The sequence below is a fragment of the Berghia stephanieae genome, chromosome 3 (assembly GCF_034508935.2).
Source record: "Berghia stephanieae isolate SIO BIC M18660-M18661 chromosome 3, UCSD_Bste_1.3, whole genome shotgun sequence".
NCBI lineage: Eukaryota > Metazoa > Mollusca > Gastropoda > Nudibranchia > Aeolidiidae > Berghia > Berghia stephanieae.
In genome coordinates, this window is record NC_088362.1 from 96,665,016 (window position 1) to 96,685,374 (window position 20,359).

At 33.7% G+C, this 20,359-nt stretch overlaps 1 protein-coding gene across 2 annotated transcripts in view; it reads right to left on the reverse strand.

Moving 5' to 3' along the window:
* Positions 1-3,990: 3,990 nt before the first annotated feature.
* The window catches only part of LOC144968931 (germinal-center associated nuclear protein-like), a 65,734-nt gene continuing 49,365 nt past the window's right edge, over positions 3,991-20,359 (reverse strand). For both annotated transcript variants that reach the window (XM_078907811.1, XM_078907810.1), the window contains exons 20-32: positions 19,950-20,151; positions 19,278-19,438; positions 18,068-18,258; positions 17,327-17,481; positions 16,579-16,776; positions 15,135-15,389; positions 14,273-14,434; positions 13,587-13,707; positions 12,047-12,242; positions 10,789-10,966; positions 9,239-9,377; positions 8,052-8,207; positions 3,991-6,287 (exon numbers count right to left, since the gene is read on the reverse strand). In XM_078907811.1, coding sequence (XP_078763937.1) covers positions 5,776-6,287; positions 8,052-8,207; positions 9,239-9,377; positions 10,789-10,966; positions 12,047-12,242; positions 13,587-13,707; positions 14,273-14,434; positions 15,135-15,389; positions 16,579-16,776; positions 17,327-17,481; positions 18,068-18,258; positions 19,278-19,438; positions 19,950-20,151 — 2,626 coding nt within the window. In that variant the 3' untranslated portion in view covers positions 3,991-5,775. The remainder of the gene's footprint in view (positions 6,288-8,051; positions 8,208-9,238; positions 9,378-10,788; positions 10,967-12,046; positions 12,243-13,586; positions 13,708-14,272; positions 14,435-15,134; positions 15,390-16,578; positions 16,777-17,326; positions 17,482-18,067; positions 18,259-19,277; positions 19,439-19,949; positions 20,152-20,359) is intronic.

Consider the following 20,359-nt stretch of genomic DNA (forward strand, 5'->3'; position numbering starts at 1 on the left):
TGCACGGGAATGTCTAGTTTGTTTGAGATTTCCGTGTTGGCCTCGGAAAGTGTTTGAGATTTTTGCGTTGCCAAAACTAACATAATAGAGGGATTAAAACTGGGAATTGTATTGAGTTTGAGATTTTTCCAGATTTCCGTGCTTGAGTGTACAGATTTGCTAATTTTTCGGGATTTGCAGAGTTTTGTTTGTTTATTTTTGTTGATTGGAAAGGGGGAAGAAGCAAGATGACTTTGCATGGACCATGATCAGAGTTCTTTTCGGAATAAATACCCTGAAGCATTACTCTGTTCGTTTTAAAGGGTTTTATGGTGCTTTAGACACATTTAGGTCATATCAGCGCCAATAAAAAGGAAGAAAATGGGATAGTCAAAAAATTCTAGCATTACAATTAAAGCACCAAAAGAAAAATAGACAAAGTGGACTTGGTTCTACCAGTGTAAGTGTGAGAGAGGTGATTTTGAGAAAAATAATTTTACCACTTGCATGGTTAAGAGTTGGAAGCCCTCAATATGCTATTTTAATTTCAAATGTCACATGACAAGATACCATCTTTTCATGACGTGGATGAATTTTAACACAAATATCTTTAAAATCTGCAGCTCTAATTAAAAACGTTGATTTTTTAAAATAAATTAATTTTATAACAAACAAACAAACAAAAAAAACCTGGAAGCAGAAAACTTTTCTGCCAAGGTGTGCAATGGAATGACAAGATGCAGATTCCGTTCTGTAGCTGTCATTGTAACAAATGACACAAAAGGAAAATAGTATATTTTTTTTTTTTTAAGTATAGAAATGATCTAGCTTTCACTTTCATTAGTTTCTCTGGGATAAATAATGACGAAAGGTCATAATTCAGTCCACAAAAAGTGATGAAAACTGTCTATAAAAAACAAACCCTATTATTTTTGTATTTTTTGTCGAAAATTACAAAATTGACCATTGTGGACAGCCTAAATGTTTAAATTTTTTTTTTACAGGGCATTTTTGCATCATGCACAATATATTATATAATTTGCAGTCCACCATGCACAATAAATATAATTTGCAATGCAATATTTATTTTCCCTTGAAGAAGGTCTTAAACCACATTTCCATTTCATGTAGCTCTCTTCTCAATCTCTTACCGCCTGGGATGGGGTCTTTTGACCTCCAAGGTGAGCAAGGAGGTCACTATCGCTATGCCTACTATCCCACTTTATCTGTTTTCCTTTTCTCCACATTACTCTCGTCTTTGTTCTGGATTGGAATTGCTCAGATTTTGTCCTAGTCCTGACAGGGACCCTTTGTCTTACTTTTAATTTCATATCGAGAACCTTTCCCTTATCATCTTCCTTTTTATTCTCGCAACCCTGCAAAATGTGGGATAAGCTGAAAGAAGAGGAAGAACGTACCTTTCCCTTATCATTTTTCTTTTTACTAGCACTGAAATGAACTTAAAGGCCTTAAAACCTTTAAAACCACAAAATAAACAAGTCTCATACTCTTACTACCATAGATAAACAACTTGTTGCAAAAATGTAATATATGAGCAGATGCTACAATTAGAAAGAAAAAAATCTCCCTTCCTGGGGAGACCCGAGTTATGTCTTCATTCACTTGCTTATTTGACATTACTGTTTACGAGATGTTCTGTTCAATAATATCCATGAAGCAAGATGTTATTTCATTTTTCTCGTTCCAATTCTTTAAAATGTGCTCCAACTACAAGTTAGCAAGTAATATTTGATATGAATCATGACAATCAGTCATCTTGTAAATAAATAATACTGTGACAAATCCAATAGTTTTTGTGCTTTTGTCATCATAAACTATACAATGTAATCCTTTTTAATAGGGTCAGCGTTGTTTAAAGGATAAAATGGTAAGACAAAATAGCAATTCAATGGAATGAAGGGCCAAGCAACAGCTTGCACAGCTTTACAATTTACATCAGTCGCAAAGATCTGGTAAAAATGTCTCCTTTTGTTTATTTTTTTTTTTCAGTGTATTATGCATTGATCTTATGTAATAAATGTTTGTAACAGTGACATAGTTTTTGCAGTTTCAGCCATGACCTCATAAGTGGGTTTCACTGCACTTTGAAATGATTTCAAACTAGCAATTAAGTGATTATAACTATTGTTTCCAACCTTAATTGTAACTTTTTTTGGACTGTGATTTGCTGCTGGGATGGAGATTATTGAAATTCTGAAATTAGAGAGGCTTGCCGAGATTTAAGCCTTGATTTCAAGACTTTGGGGCAGATGGTTGAAGGCCCCCGTCCCAGCTGAGAATTCTGTAGGGTTCATGATCAAGTCCTTTTAATGTCTATTCCTTCCTTCATGTAAATGAGAATCGTTATTAATGGCATTTTTATGGACCCCCCATGTTCTGTACGCTTCACAATTTCTTTAGTTGTTTCCCAAGCAGGCGACATGGAAAGAAATGTCCATTTCATTCAGTGCAAGTCACCTGATAAACATCCTTTTTGTATTATTAGCTTACATCTGTCACTGCCTTCTGTCGGGTAATCATTCACACATAAGTTTAACAATTAACAGACTCACAAATTAATTTGAGAACTGCTGTTACTGTTACTTTTACCAGGGTTCCTACAGCAATTCCATTTTGATTTTGAAAGAGTTTTCAAGGTGAATTTTTAAAAATTCAAGGTTTAAAACAACAAATTAACCTTTCGACACTTAAGTTTACCCGCTAGTGGGGACACCTCAACTACTAACTGCTGCTTCCACTACAGTGTAAGGACCTATAGCTCACTTTCCTTCAACTTAGCCGAAGATATCAATGCATATGATTGAACAATAATCATGGATTTCAAATACTCTGCCATATTGTCAGCTATTTTTTCCCCCAGAATTTTCAAGATCTGATGTGGTGGTTGTAGTAGTTGTATTAGTATGAGTATGAGGGATGGTCATGTGGTGGTGGTTGTAGTCGTGTTGGAAGGGATAGTGATGTGGCAGTGGTTGTAGTAGTGGGATAGGGACGGTGATGTGGTGGTTGTTGTAGTAGTGGTGGTAGGGATGGTGATGTGGTTGTTGTAGTAGTGGTGGTGGTAGTGATTTATATAATGTGCTTGTGGTTGTAATGTTGATGATGGAGGTGGTAGTGATAATGATAATGATGATGTGGTGGAGGTGGTAGTAGTGATTTTGATGTGGTGGTAGTGACAATGATGATGTGGTGGGGGTAATGGTTGTATTGATGATAATGTGGTGGTTTTGGTAGTGGTGATAATGACAATGATGTAATGGCTGTTGTATTCATGGTGGTTGTGGTTATAGTATTTGTAGACTGATTATGTTGTGGTTGTGGTTGTAGTAGTGGTGATCTAAGCAAAATTCAAGTTCTCTGGCAGTTTACTCCTAGGGTCTCTCTGCTGTTGGATCAGATGCTCCAGGGCGTAGTCGAGATTTTTTCTACTTCCCCCAACCTGTCCATCCAGCAGTGATTCGATAGCCTGATCTGTTAGAGATGGTGGAAAGTACTTTGTAATAGGGTAGCAAGCAATAGCTAAAGAAGCCGGGATAAACTCTGGCTTCATAGACCTTATTGATCTCAAGAAAGCCTTTATTTATTTTTTTATTTTTTTTCGTTTTTAAGGGTTTTACAGCGCTTGCAACACATTTAGGTCATATCAGTGCCAGTAAAAAGGAAGAAAATGGGATAGTAAAAAGTTTTAAGAAGAGTTTTAAGGAATACACTCAAATGTTTACAAATCATATATAATACATAAACAAAACATAATACAGTGAAAAACAGAAAGATGATTTACAAGGAAAAAAATATCCCCCAAAACTAGGGATAGCAAGGGCATCCAGCCAGGGCCAGGACAAAACCAAGTAATCTCATTCCAAGACAAAGACAGAAAGCAAGTTGGAAAACAGATATAAGGGTATAGAAGACACAGAAGTACCTACCTGCCCACTATGGAAGGCCTTTATTTTTAATGTGGAAAAAACACTTGTGTAAAGGTCAAATCAATAAAAAGTTTTAATAATTTTTTTATTTCAACAAGATGAATCAACATCATTTTAAATTTATAAATGTACATAAAACATGTAAATTTCATATCAGAACTAAGCTTATAAAAATATTGCGTTCCTTTTTAAATTGTAAAAACAGTGTAGTCCAAAAATTCTTGGAACACGGAAAATCCAAAATCACTGACAGCCATTAAACATTTTGGCAAGAAAACTTACTTCACAGATTTATTGATTAAAATTATCTCCAACATACAAAAAAAAAAAAAATTAAATCCCAAACTTCTAAGAATGCTCAGGGGTTTGTTTGTTTTTTCTTTCTTTCTTTTTTTTTTTTTTCTGTTGACAATTTTGGTATAAATTTAATCAATCGAAATATGAAATAAAACATATCTGGCCGATATAGCTAAATGAGTGTAAAAAGGACTTTTTTTTTTGTCAGAGCACTGTCGGGCAATTTTGAATTCGATTCGCCAATCTTTGAACACACGATGCAGGATGCAGGCCTCGACCAGATTATGCTACAAGAAATTGTGTGTTTGAGATTTATCTTTGATCTTGTGACATCCTGTTTAAAAATGCTTCGACATTGATATGGAAATGGTAGGTGAATTGATATTTCTGGTTTACACTGGATTCGCATTAATAGGACTATAAATCCAAGAATGATAATTATTCCTTAATGAAGTACATGCAAATTTGCTGGGAAAAATCATTAGATATTATTGTTTTTTTTTTGTGAGGAGGCCGCAAGATTATTTTTTTTCAATACATTTTTATTTTTCTTAACAAATTGAAAAAAAAAACCCCACAAAAAAACAGGTAATGTAGCAGATAATCTTTTTTTAATGTTTGGTCAACTTTGTATAAGAATTATTGAAAGTATATTGCAAAATCCTCACAATATCTAATATTTTTACTAGGAATTATTTTTACATTTCTCCACAGAGGTAATGCAATGAGCATGAGATAAAAGTAATAAGTAGTTGTCTTCATTACAATTATATATGGTGGGATACTCTTACTCTTAATGCTAAAAAATGGTTTTAATGACTGTCCCTGACAGTTAAGGTAGACGATGGCATTCCTTTACCAACTAGATATTCAAACATGAAGAAAATAAGAGAGGAGAAGATTTAAGGACCATTTATACCAAGGATATGTGGTCTAGTGGTATGACACTCGCTTTTAATCGGAAGGTCCTAGGTTCAAGCCTCATAATCGGCGCATAGTTGAGTCCTTGGAAAAGGCTCTTTACTCACATTCTCTCAACGTACTCGGGTGTAAAATGAGTACCTGGTCTTGTCTTTGTCCGAAAAATTGTAATATCGCCTAACAGGCGTCATGTCCCGTCCTACATGTTAAATGTTGCTGTTGACCAGGGACCCCTTGTAAAGCGCTTTGAGCACATTTAGTAGATATTCCGCTATATAAAGCTCAATTTTTAAAGGCTATCAAAGATTGTCTTCCATTTTAACATATTAACAGTGAAAAGCACACTCTAAAAGACTAGTTTTGCGATAAACACAAAAAAACTTATGCTTTTTGCACCATCAAAAATCAAGTCCCCTTAAGATGCATATGATTATTTTATGTTTCTATTATCATTAGTTGTTATTTTGTAAAATCAACTGAAATACAAGGTTCTAGAACCAAATTTTGCAACTACCACCACAGACGTAATTAAATGACAATTTTGCACTTGATTTTCACAGAGGTAAGCAATTATAATTGACAAGATTCATATATAACCAGACAGTTATATCTTTGAAAAGTAAAACAAAGATTAATTCAAAACAGAAGAGTCATCATCTGCCATCATCCATTTTTTTAGCTTCATCTCATAAATGATATCCTGCTGTTTCTGCCTCTCCACCTCTGCCTTCAAGTCCATCAACCTGTTAGTTATCGAATTGTCATAAGTCGATTCAAAATCAGGATTGTCTTTACTTTTATCTGTATCAAAAATTTCTTCCTCTTCCATTGATTTATCATAGTATAGTTGTGAAACGTTTTCCTGAGATCCTGACAAAATCTGTGATAACTTTCTACGTTTGAGATCTGGTCTGGCATTGATTGACGAGCTAGCTGTCTTACTATTTGGAGTTGAGGAGGGAAAAGTTTCTTGTTGACTTTCTCGTTCACGATTTGGATAGTAAGGAGTTGAAAATTTGATTGACTGGTTTATGTTGGAAATTTCAAGGACAGATGCCAGAATGTTTTCGTATCTCTCGGATGCTTCCTTTTCGCTGTCAAGCATTTCAAAGTATGATTCAGACAGGAGTTTTAAAGCTGGATCTGTTCAGAAGAGAAATAATTAAATATTAATAATATTAATAATAATAATAATAATAATAATAATTATAATAATGATAATAATAATAATAATTATAATAATAGATCTTTATTGTCCATAAATATGGCAATTTGTCATTAAGTTACACTTGTTATAACTTTATATGATAACTATAACATTGAACAGATATTTCACTCCTACTTATTTTCTCTCTCTCTCACACTCTCTCTCTCTCTCTTCCTCTCTTTCTTTCACGCGTGCAACATACACAACATAAACATATTCATTTCGTTTTCAATTTGTTACAATTGTGGCAATTCGACACCAAATATTATCATCATTATCAATTGGTCAATTAATCTAACATTAAATAAATTAATCAGTCAATCAGTCAACGCATCAATCCTTGGTTTTGCTGTACCATATGAAATATTCAACATTTTTATTGCTGATGGAACGAACGAGTAACTGTAATAAAAAGCTTGGGAGCAAAAATTGCTATGTTCTAAATTGAGGCCTTTTCATTCAAAAGTGTAGTACGAGTATATATTGTCCAAAAATTGGACTTCAGCAATATTGCCAGCTAAAGACTAAGAAAAATGTCTATACTTTTTACATGAAACTGAGAAAGAAATTTTAAAAATATCTTTAGTTTTTTTTTACAGGGCCAACTTATTCCCAACATCAAATCCCTATACAATTTCAGCAAAGTTTTCTGAAAGGATTTCTATAGGAGAAAGAAAGTCTTCTTTCAAACTATCGGTGTGAAAATAATCTGAGGAACACATGAACTAAGAAAAATAGTTGGCCAGAAAAGAGGGAGAGATATAAAGTGAAAGAAAGAGAGAATTGCTGATCCAAAGCATTTCGCTTACTCAAATTTTTTACTCGGTTTATAAATGTGGAATGCCTTATCTTATGATGTCATAATTTTTTTTTTTTTTTTTACAAATGATATGAAAAAAAACAAAAAACAATTTAGAGTTTTGATTGAGTTTCATAATCCAGGGGGACCTTGGGGAAAAAAATTGAAATTCCAAAGACACGAGTGCAAGAATACTATAATAAATCTATCATTACTATAAATAGTCAAAAGATATTTTATAATGAATTGCTTATCATCATCTTTTTTTGTGTGTTTTGACTGAATTATAGAGACGAAACCATTAAACTGTTGAATTATCTAGATACTAGTATATATCAAAAGTTATTTTTCCACACCAATGAACTTCCAATGCTTACTTTCTTTGACCAATTGTAATTAATAAAATATAAAGTAGATGCATGCACATATGAAACTGGATGCTTGTGAGTATAGATATTTCTTGAACGCCTCTATTTTATTACAAAGAATAATAGGGAACTTCAATAAGTTTATGTCAAGTTTGAGGGGCAGCATGGCTCAGTGGTACGGTCTTTGCTTCCTACTCGAAAGGTACCGAGTTCAATCACCTGCCGCTGCGTTGTGTGGCCTTGAGCAAGTCACCTTGCCCTAGCTCACTTTGCGGCACTGCTCTGCGGCTGACGCCTGGGTTATTCCAGTCTTCCTTTGGAATAGACCCTAAAGACAAATTTCCCCTTGGGGATGAATAAAGGGAATTTTATTTTATTTTATTTATTTATTAAATAAAAGCAGGTTTTCACTATAATTATGAGCGGTGTAATAATAGTCTAATTTAAAAACCTATTTAATAAAAGCATAAGATTGCTCTATCTTGAACAGGTAGAATAGTTATAGATTTCTTCATAGATTCATTGGAACTTACCAGCTGTCTCTGTGCTTATTGTACTTTTCTCTGTCTCATTTTGAGATACCTCAAAGCGGTTTCGTTTCTTGAATGTTTCATATTGTGATTCGTTTTCATCTCGAGTCCTCTTGATTCCAGATTTCTTCCCTATGGTTTCTTTGATGTGGAGGGAAGCTGTAATGAATATGTGAGGTGTACGTAATCATTGAAATGAAATGTGATGATGGCAGACCTGCCAACTTGAAATGTAAAAAAAATCGTAGTTTTCAGAGAGAAGAAATAGAAGTTACTATAATTAACTTTACAAATTAATATTTTACATTTATCAGTATTAAATATGTCTTCAAAACCCTGAATAGATGCTTTGTAGCATCAAAGTTTTCTTTTTATCACATTTTAATGAATCAAAAATGTCTATTTATTTCTATTGTGGAAGCCAAAAATTCGTATTTTTACGATTTTTCCGTAATAGTTGGCAGGTCTGTGATGGTGATGGAGATATTGATGATAGTGGATATTATAATAATGATAATCATAATGACAATAATGGAGGTATATTATAAAAGGATCACTGGGGAAAAATTAGTGATTTGACAGTATAGCTGGTTTCCTAAAGCACTCAGATAAATGAAATAAAAGTTTCTTTACGTCTTACATTTGGAATTTCAAATAAGTTACCAACCACAGGAGCCCTGCGTTGGGAAATAGGTCAAAATTTCAAATAAGTTACCAACCACAGGAGCCCTGCGTTGGGAAATAGTTCAAAATTTCAAATAAGTTACCAACCACAGGAGCCCTGCGTTGGGAAATAGGTCAAAATTTCAAATAAGTTACCAACCACAGGAGCCCTGCGTTGGGAAATAGTTCAAAATTTCAAAAACAAGAATTCAAGAATCCTTTCATGACGTAATAACTTCACCCATGTTATTTTTGCTTTATTTGCTAAATTTTGTTTGTTTTTTTCCAGTCACCTGCATTGTTTTGGCTGAAATAAAGTCTTGGAAATTTGACTACTAAAAAAAAATTATCAATTTTTTTATAGTAAAACTGGACACGTGTGGATATGAGTATTTCTTGAACACCTACTTTTTATTTTTAAAAAGAATAAAAGGTTGCCAGATTTTACATCTATAATGATATACTAAGATTGGGTTTTCCCAATAACTACAAAAGGTTTAATAATGTAGGTTTTGTGGGACACTCACCAACTGTCTCAGTATCACGTAAGGCCTCGATCCAAACAGATGGGGTCTCATAGTCCTCTAGTTCTGATTGGTCATAATATACAATTATCTCTTCAAATTCTTCTCCCTCTGGCTCTTCCTCATCCTCCTTTTCTCTTTCCTAGGAACAAACAATCAAATAGGACAAATATCACTAATTTACACATACCAAAAGTGCTTTCTATGAAACAAGAAGACTTGTTAGATGGTAAATTAGTAAAAAATTCTAATTAAAATTGACAATTTTCTTAAGAAAATCATGTGTGTATCAATCAAGAGTCTATAATTTAACATAATGCGCTTTAATGAATAAGTATAGGATTGCCTAACATCAAGATTATAAATCTTGGCTTTTAACTTACATAAAAGAAGAAAGATTGTGTCACCAATTCATATATAATAACAATAATCATTTACTTATATAGCACTCAATCTCCACATCAGTGCTCAGCAGCACTTTAGAATTTCATACAAAACCTTTATAAAAGTTTGTTTTTATAATTAGCTTCGTATTTTCATCAATTAGTTCTCTCTAAAATCTATTTATTTATGCATGTTTACATGGTGCTATATCTACATTATTAATATATTTATACATTCAAATACCATGCTTTATTTATATTTTTTATCAACCTGGTTGGCTATGTGCAATCCTTCACAATCTATTTTCAAAATTCTATTTACATTACAAATCCATTATTACAACTCTTCACTTCTTTCATGTCCGATTTTTATAGCATTGCTTGTAACTGCTGTATATTTTATGAATATTATATTTTATTTTATTTTATTATATTTGCTGTTTATTTTGCTTTAATTAGCTACGTATTTTCATCAATTAGTTCATGACAGTGTATAAATCTGTGCTAATATAACGATGAATGATGTGTAACATTATGATCATTTCCATTCAGGATCAATAAAGTATATCTTATCTTATCTTATCTTATATATCATTCAGACATTCATTCACCCAATTAATTTAACAATATAGCTTGTCTATTTTGAGAACACAGATACAAGAACATAAACACACACACACACACACACACATACTTACACCGATCTTCTTCGCTAACATTAATAACGACATTTGACTGATTCAATGCAAATAAATTAGATATAAAATGGAGATGGACTATTTAAACTCAAGATCAAAATTATAATAACATAATCTTAAAATTAAACTGAGATTTAAAGGATGTTCTGTATGCAAAACTATTCCTCCATTTACTATTTGACCCTAAAATGTCTTCAGTTCCTTTGTGACAAAACCTACTCAAATCATTTGGGGCCCCTGCTTCGGTCAATAATTTTACTTGACACAAGACGATAAGGAAAAAACTAATTTCAAGAAAAAAAACAATAGCTTGAGCTTAAATTATATTCTGATGAGTAATATGTTATGTAATGTAATCAGAAAATTCACATAACAACATCATTTTCATTTACAATTCACAGCTGAAATAAAAATAAAAATTATTACTTGATTAAAATTTTATTTGAATCTTACTCAACTACAACATACGTACATCTTTGCTGAGATGTAGGTGCCCAGTGCGTAGCGAGACCATTTTGTAATGGATGCAAGCTTCAACCAAGTCAGTCCAGGCCATATTGACATAAGTTGGCTCACAGTTTCCATCATTAGAGGCCAACCAGCAGAACTGATCAAAACGTTTCTTGCTTGTGTTCAGTAACTCAATCACCCTAAAAAAAAAAAAAATTATGAAATGATAAAAAAAATATTTCATACACCATAAGTTTTGAATAATGATGAGCACTGATTCGACATTTCATTACCCAATAGCAATTACAGTTCTACACTGTTATCACAAACCAATAAAATTCCATCATTTCTAAAATTCAAACCAGTTAACCAAGAAGAAAGCAATTTTGGATTCAATTCCAATGTAAAGCAAGATCAATACGTGTCATAAAAGTGACTAAGGTCGATCTCCTCTGGTTGTGATTTGACTTGTTCTTTTTCATTTATTTGTAAAATAAACACAGCAAAATTATTACAGTTTTTCTCTAAAATCTTTTCAAACTTTTAAACAATAAGTAAATAAAGAACTCCTGCTTAAATAACCAAGTTTAACAATTCAAGCTATAAACAACAAAACAATCTAAAACCGAAATGAGGGTCCAAAATTCGTCTCGCTGGAGTTTCTGACACCACTAGAATAAATTTCAAAGCCAAAGAGAAATTTCCACTGACAAAATCAAATGCGTTTATGACAATACTTATGTTAAGACAATATCGAAAACTATCTCACCCCTTATTAACAAATTATATAAACCTCAAAAACTGAATAATGCCATACAAAATGTATGCATCTCAAAATTATATTGTAATGATGATGATGTGGTGGTCTTTATAGTAGTAGCAGTAGAGATGATGATGTGATTGTTGCAGAAGTAGCAATAGTGATGATGATGATGATGATGATGATGATGATGATGATGATGATAATGTGACAGTGGTGGCAATGAAGGCAATGCTGTGGTGATTGTGACGACACTATAAGTGGTGCATGCTTTCCTTAAACTATAAACCCTCACCAAATTAAGAAATTAAGGAGCAGGCACCGGTGTAAGATAAAGAACTGAACTGTGTATGAAAGATGCTGGACAAAGCAAGAAAGAAAAACACAAGAAAAAAAAAACCATCCCAAAAAATTAGTCGACCTCAACTGGGGATCAAACCTCAGACCTTCTGATTACCGGTCAGACGTGCTACCATTATGTGTAAAAATATGTGTAAAATAATTACATTCCACGACTTACTTTTGATAAAGACAAATTTTAGCGGAGCCACTGTCTCTCTTTGTAACGGTTTCGATGTACTTCCAAATATCCTGACACGCAACATCCCAGCTGTCAATTTCCATGTCGGTGTACCGGAACATGGGCAATCTCACTTTGGTCATGAGCTCGTAGATACTACACAAATGCTCCGTGGAGTTCCAGTCTGATTTAAGGTCTGTGTTGATTATAGATTATGTGTTATAAGGTTGTTTTTTGGGGGGTTTTTAATTGAACAAACACAAGTGTTATTTTCAAAGGATATCTTTTGCTACATTGAGATAGTTGAAAGGTTCAGCATATAGCCTAGAAGAAAGAGAGGGGGGGAGGTCTAGGCTTGATACCTACCTCAGACACTTTCATATTTTTCATCGGACAAGATTACTAATCCTTATTAGTTCGTATTCATATAAACAACATGGATGATTCCTGTTGACATTAGACATTTGTTTGATGAATTATAAACTTTCATTCATGGAGTGGTTAAGAGAAAACATTAAAATTACATACGGAAGGGTGTAATTTAAAAACAAAAACAAAAACAAACAAAAACTTCATTAAATATTCTCATATCCCACATATTCTCACTAATACTAATATAATCAATGCTTCCTCATTTTATTTGTAGATAATAGTTATTTATTTGTAGTAAATTTAATTATCTATTTCCAATTTATTGATATGTGTATTAAATGTATCAGAATATGATTTTTTAAAAATTGAGCTTTATATAGCGCAATATACACTAAATGTGCTCAAAGCGCTTTACAAGGGGTCCCTGGTCAACAGCAACATATAACATGTAGGACGGGACATGACGCCTGTTAGGCGATATTACAATTTTTCGGACAAAGACAACTCTGTTAACGGCAGGAACTCATTTTACACCTGAGTACGGTGAGAGAATGTGAGTAAAGAGCCTTTTCCAAGGACTAAACTATGCGCCGAGCACGAGGCTAGAACCCAGGACCTTCCGATCTGAAAGCAAGTGTCATACCACAAGACCACATGGCCGCACTCATTATTGTAATTGTTTAATCTTGTGTGCAACTAAATCAATATTCATCATGTTTTATATGATATCACTGTTATAATATTTTATTATTTCTCAGACAAATTCCAACATTTTTTTTTCTTTGGGATCGATGCTAGAGCCTCCTTCTTTCTATCAGTTTTGTGCGCTTTGTGGTTTATGGTGTGAGAAAGCTTGTGATCTGCAGGTTCCAAGTTTGAGTCCCATTGAGGACAGAGCAAACTGAAGTCCCTGCGAAAAGTTCATTATTCACATTTTCTTATCATTCTAAGGTGTAAAATGAGGACCTGGCCAGTAACAATGTTGTCTCTGACAAAAGCATGAATTGTAAATCTGCCTTATGGGCATCATATGTCGTCCTGCCTGCTTGTTAGGAGTTGTTGTTGACTTGGGACCCTTTGTAAAGTGTTGTCAGCACAATTTGTAGATAAAGCACTGGATAAAAGCTCACTTTAAAAAAAAAAAAGAAAGATCCAACGTATTTCTTACCAACGGACTGCTGATCAAACTCTGGTGCAGGCCAAGATGACTTTGTGAGAGTGTCTGATGCTATGACCATGGCCAAATGATCTATCACATCATTGTACAGGGACAGAAGAGTATTGGGAGACTGCAGGAAATGAGGAAACAATGAAAAATATATTCTTAATTATTTTTAAGATTAATAAAAAAAATGATGTAAACCATTTGTCTAAGCTGAAATATTCAATCCCATTTAAATTAAATTCCTTCAATTTTTCTTCCTGATTAACTAAGTTTCAAATTAGTTTACCAAATTAATGAAATATTTAAACACACGCATTCCAACACCAGATTTGGGCGATCAAGCTAGTTCTATTTTCTTCATGAAAAAAAAAAAGAAAGGTGAAGCCTGTAACTGGAGGGTGTTAAGGATTACAACACTTTGTTAAAGCACTTTATACACAGTGCCCCACTTGACTCAGGTGTCAATGGATATTGTAAAGAATGCTAAAACAGGTGACTTGTACTATATGAAATGGAACTTTGGTTCCAAAGTTCATTGAAGGAATAAATGAAGCATTATGAAATGCATGAACATGGTAAGAGACTCATAGAAGTGCTTTAAGACGATTATTCATATCATTATTATTACATGTTTTTTTTTCTTCTTCTTGACTTGATAGAATAAGACAAAAATGAATACGTTGAAATACCTGATGCAACAATTGGTGTCTGGTTCGAGTCCTAAGATCCTGATAGACTGTCGACTTATAAAGCTCCACGACTCCGTCCTCTACGTAATCGGCCAAGGGTTTGATGGCCAAGGAAGGAGGTGGAGGAATGTGGGAAGCTAAGAACTGGATACAATTGCTCAACTGAAAGACAGAGGGATTACATCACTAGAGGTAAATGATGTTTGCAAAATGATTTCACTTCCTCTCAGTTTATGTTAAGAGATTGCTATAAATAGTATCATGACATCATCAAAACGTGTTGCGTTTGTGTTGTGTTGACATGGATCATGATTTAATTTCTTAAAACGTTCAAGCGAACACTGATGAAATTTTCAAATGAATTATGATTGACAAAAATTAAGTGATGAACACAATCTTTTAAAACGATCTAATTTCAAATGTTCAGATGTTTTGGAATTGTACGGTGAAAAATTTATATTTATAATGCTGACAAGCGAACAGTGATGAAATTTTCAAATGAATTATGATTGACAAAAATGAAGTGATGAACACAATCTTTTAAAACTATCTAATTGCAAATTTTCAAATGTTTAGGAATTGTCCGGAGAACAATTTATATTTATAATGCTGACAAGTTTTACTGCGTCCTCCTTTAATTTACAAGTACTTGATGGGTTAATTTCTTTCCTTAAAATTCTGAATTGTCTAAAAAAAAAACTTTCCAAACATATTTAAGGATATAATAATTCATTTTTAATTATGATTATTCTCCTTTGAGTGAACAAGACTCTTTTTAAAAAAGAAATTACCAAAAATGATGCAAAAATTCATAACAAAAATAAATAAACTAACTAAAATAGAAAGAAAGAACTAGACATACTTGAGTGGTCCATTCAGTTCCAAAATCCTCTCCATAATTTTCCACAGCAATGCAGGGTTGGGCAAAATGTACGGTGGACAATAAACCTTTCTTATGAAGCTGGTTCAGTTGAAGACGGTCATCAAGAATATCAGTAGATACAGAAAGGTCAGGGGTCAATCTTGGAATGATGACAACCAATGGAACTGCTGGATGTCTGGCTTTCTTGGTCAGCATGTCATTTAATCTTAGGCGGTCTTTCTTCCACACGGCCTCCTTTGATCGAAAAAAAGCAATTATATATAAATATGTTAATCCAGGCAAATAAAATGCTGTGTCACTATTTTATTTGCTGGGTTTTTTGTTTGTTTGTTTTGTTTTTAACGGCGCTTGCAACACATTAAGGTCATATCAGCGCCAGTAAAAAGGAAGAAAATGGGATAGTAAAAAGTTCTAGAATTACAATCAAAGCACCTAAGAGAAAGTAAGACAAGGGGAACTGGGAACAAATAGGGATTAGATGTAGATTCCAAGAGCATATCACCAATGTACTTTGTTTGAGATCACCTATTAGTCTCATCCAGACACAAGCACAAAATCCAACAAAGAGGAATACACTCAAATGCTTACAATATACATTCAAAAAAACAAACATAATAATAAATAACAGAGAGATGATTTACAAGGAAAAAAATATCATCTCCCAAAACAATAACTATGCATTTGACTGTTTCCCTCCCAGCCAGGACTCCGGCCAGGGCCCTGACAAAACCAAGTAATCTCATTCCAAGACAAAGACAGAAAGAGTGTTGAAAAACAGATATAAGGGGATAGAAATAGAAGACACAGTATGTACCTCCCTGTCCACTATGGGAGGTCAGGAACCCCACCCAGTGGGGTTTTTTCTTATATTTTTTCCAAAGTTGGACATAAAAATAATTACAAATATACTAAATTGACACAAGCAAGGGTGTTCATTAAAAAATATTTAATATCTTCCTCCCAAAGAGCAAAAGAGCATTCCTATGACCGATAGAACTGAAATTGGTAATAGCAATGGTTTCTATGTAGTTTTTCATTAAATTCTCAAGCATTTCACTCTAATGAACAAGCGAATCCTGTGCCATAATACAGACACTGGTCGATTGGCAATCATTTTTACCAAAATAAATAACAGCTGTGTTAGGCAAATTACTTATATATTTTGTTTATCTCCTGAACCAAAATTGTACTCTCCGATTAATATCATTATATATAATAAGCTATGTGTACTCTGTGAACCCCCAGCTCAAAAGTTCATATTTCAGCAATCAGTGATCAGAATTTTATATATTTGGTATCAAAATTTAAGCCATAAAATAATCTTTGCTTAGGTACAACAAACGCAAAAGTTCAAAAATCCTACTTAATTCCATTTTGAGCAGAGGGGGGGGGGGGGGTTCACATATATGCAATCAAAACACACCTCAGTAGATAAAAGAGTTCTGGCATCTGATGTGACAAACACCAGTCCATTCATTCCCTTCAACACATCCAGTTTGGCAGCATTAGTAGCTTCAGTATCCTTCCAGTTTCCATGGAAACTACGTACACAAAAACTCAGGGACAAGGGTTTGGTATGTGGCACCACTAGAGATGTTGTGTACTTGCTTATGATATCTCCCTGTAATTGAAACATTTAGAGTGAATAAGTTATTATCAATTTTAAACATAAATAAATGTCACCGTGCTCAAAGTCAAAGAGCTTCTAATTGTTTTATTCATTCCCCCAGCATCCACATGGAAACAGATTTCCTTTTATACAGTGAAAGTTGCCTTATGAGGACTTGTAAACTAAAACTAGCACAATATTCATCAATCCTTATTGCCAGATACTCATTTACACACGAGTCGCGTGGGTTATTGTGTATAAAGTGATTTACCCAAGGACACAATGCAAGAGCCAGAGCTTTATGACATTTGTCACTGGTCATGCTAAACATAAAATATGACAAACAGCATACTTATCACTAAGGGCTGAATTTGAAAATGCTTACTTTCTGAAATAGGGTTTGAACCTGGTTTGCCCACTTTACCTTCCAATGCCTTACTCTTCTGCCACATTGAGACCGTTTTCAAGTTATATCTGAACAAAGCTGCTGGAAGTTTTCTATGTAATATATATATACAGAATAATTCTTGTAATAAATAAGCCTTTTAAATCAAACACTTACTTCAGCAGTTGTCACCAATTTATGGTCGCTTTCATCTTCGGACATCTCCCATCCCAGCTTGGTCTTAACCCATCGAAAAAAATCAAGTTCCTGGTCAGTTTTCTGGATGGGTGTCGATAGCACTAGCTTCCACTGTATATACTGTGTGTCCTTGTCTAAAATGATTAAAGTAAATCATTATTTTACACATCAATACACAACAAACTACAACTGATAAAACCAGAGACACTGTATAAGCTTAACAAATGGTTGAATTTGCTGCTCCTCAATTTTGGATTAATAATAGAATATCCTTATATCTTTCAACATCCAAATCACAACTCAGAACTTACTAGTTCACAATGTGATCCATACTCTTGTCATTAAAAAAAAATGGGTACTCCTTATTTGTCAGATTTTAATTGGGACATGGTATTAATTGTCAGAGTAATTTATAAACTTTTGCTAGGTGTATAATGCAGAAGCCTGCTATTTTGTGATTTAGTTACTTCATGTAAGTTTCTGTGTTTGTGTGTGGAAGGGGGGAGACATTTGCTCATAGCAGCACAACGTGTTGTCAGCCACCATCTCCACATCCTCCATCACACTTGCTATGATTACGTTTATCCTTTTTTAAAGGAGGGAATAAGAAAAGAGGAGCAGAATATTGACAGGGGTGTATTTTTTTTAAAGCTCATATTAGTACTGTCAGAGTTTACAGTTTATATTGTTTAATTTTGGTAAATACACCAACTCACTCACCAACAATACTACACTCTTTCCACTCCTGGAGCAGGTTGACGAGCTTACGAGACACAGTGTTAGGGATGTCTAAGGGTTGCCACATACGAAGGCCTGTTAACATCTGCTGAGCAGATGCCATGGACAGTTTGGCAGACAGATGGAGGTTATTGTATAGGGTGTCCATAGGTGACGTCACCGTAAGCTTGGCCCTGAAGGAGGATGTTGCAAGAAAAATATGACTCAAATTCTATAAACCATTTCAATTCAGCATAATTGTTATAAGGAGAAAATTAAACTTTTATTACTGCTGCGAACAATCGGTTAATTTGCAACTTTTGGTTAATCGCAACATTTCCCAAGAATTAATTCTATATAAAAGTCACTGGTTAATTGCAACAAACTTTGGTTAATCGCAACAAATTTTCACCCTCAAAAAGTGGCAAATTCAAGAAATCAATCAAAGAAAATATGATTAAATTTCATCATTGATGAAATTGTGACAGGTTGAAGAATCGAGAGTGAGCGGGATTTAATGCTATAGTAGTGTGTCACCACTCTATTAGAGACAAAAGAGGGCAGGACTTTGCAGCTATTGTGTTAATATCCCTGTAAAGTCAGCACAATATTCAGAGTTTCTTGTAGGTAATCTATATATGGCACCAACTAAGTGAGTGGTTTACCCTTTATTTCCACTTTGCCATCAACATTTTCACTCAAAGTTCATCACAATTTTACTAAAATTGTAGGATTTTGTTATTGGGTGCTAAGAATTCCCAGTAGCCGTTATTTGTATGCATCTCAGTCTGGTGGTATAGGGAATGAGATTAGCGGAAGAGTAGCCTTGATTGGACGTCACCTTACAGAGACAACGTCAAAATGGTTTTGCGCATGCGTCTCTCTCGTCCTCGCTTTCGGTGAAGTGTCTCATGTCGCTTTCACCGGAAGCGAGGACAAGAGACATGCGCACAACCAACATGATGTTCTCTCTCTAATAACTTTTCCGCCGGTGACGTCCAATCAAGGGACCCTACTCTTCAGCTAATCTCATTCCCTATGAGTTCTGAGTTAATGATAACCAATCGTAGGTTAATAAGTTTCACAGCCCAATAAGCTGTTTGCTTTCTCAAAGTCAATCATTTTCTTAAACTTTGCTCAATGAGAAACTGAGATTTTAGATTCTGTAATATTGTTAAGACAAAAATTTCATAAACTTAAATAAAAGTCTTACTTTTCTCCCACATAAAAAGAATTTCCTGTGATGTGAGTTGAAGGTCGAGATGGTATAAGGGCCGACAACTGAGCTGAATGTGATCGAGTTGGAGGGGCAACAGGGAAATCAAGCATTGCTCTCCTCACACGCACACTTCTTAAATATGATTTTTGCCAACGCTGGAAAAGCATACATATAATAAAATATGTAAGGAACAATTTTTGTTGAGCACTATTGTTTCATGCATTCTTGCAATCTTCAGGAAGTGGACTGAAGATGATGTCTAATGTATATAAATATGATTTATGCCAATGCTGAAAAAGCATACATATAATAAAGTCTTTAAGAAACTATTTTTGCTAGGCACTACTGTCTCATGCTTTCTTGCAATCTTCAGAAAGTGGAATGAAGTTGTTGTATAATATATAAGATTCTGAAATAGCACACACACACACACATATATATATATATATATATATATATATATATATATATATATATATATATATATATATATATATATATATATATATATATATATAATAAAATATTAAAAGATTTATTTTTGTTGAGCACTACTGTTTCATGTTTTCTTGCAATCTTCAGATGTATTTATTCTAAGCTTATCTCTCTAATAACAGATTAAATCAATAATTTACCTCTGACCCAAGGTAAGAAATAATATCTTACTTGAAAACAATGTCTCATTTTTTCATACAGAATCCTGGCCTCTGTAGCTGCTAATCTCTCCCTCTTGGCCACAACCTCCACTTGAAATACCTCAGTTGCAATGTCATCTATTTGCTCTCTCACTACCAAATCCATGATTGTGTCTGTACATGACCGGGCACAACGATCAAGGGCAAGACGATGACGTTCTTCTTCCACTAGTCTACAAATGGGATTTAAGATGTGAAATTCTTTTTAAAATATAATCTTTAATTTTGAAAAAAATGATAACAGGTTAATTAGGTACTTTAAGAAAAATATTCTTTTAAAAAAAAACAATCATCCAACCTCAAGCTTTAAAAAAGCAATGAATCTATAACAATCCTACTTCATTTCATGTTTTGACTTAGTGAAAGACAGAAATACACACT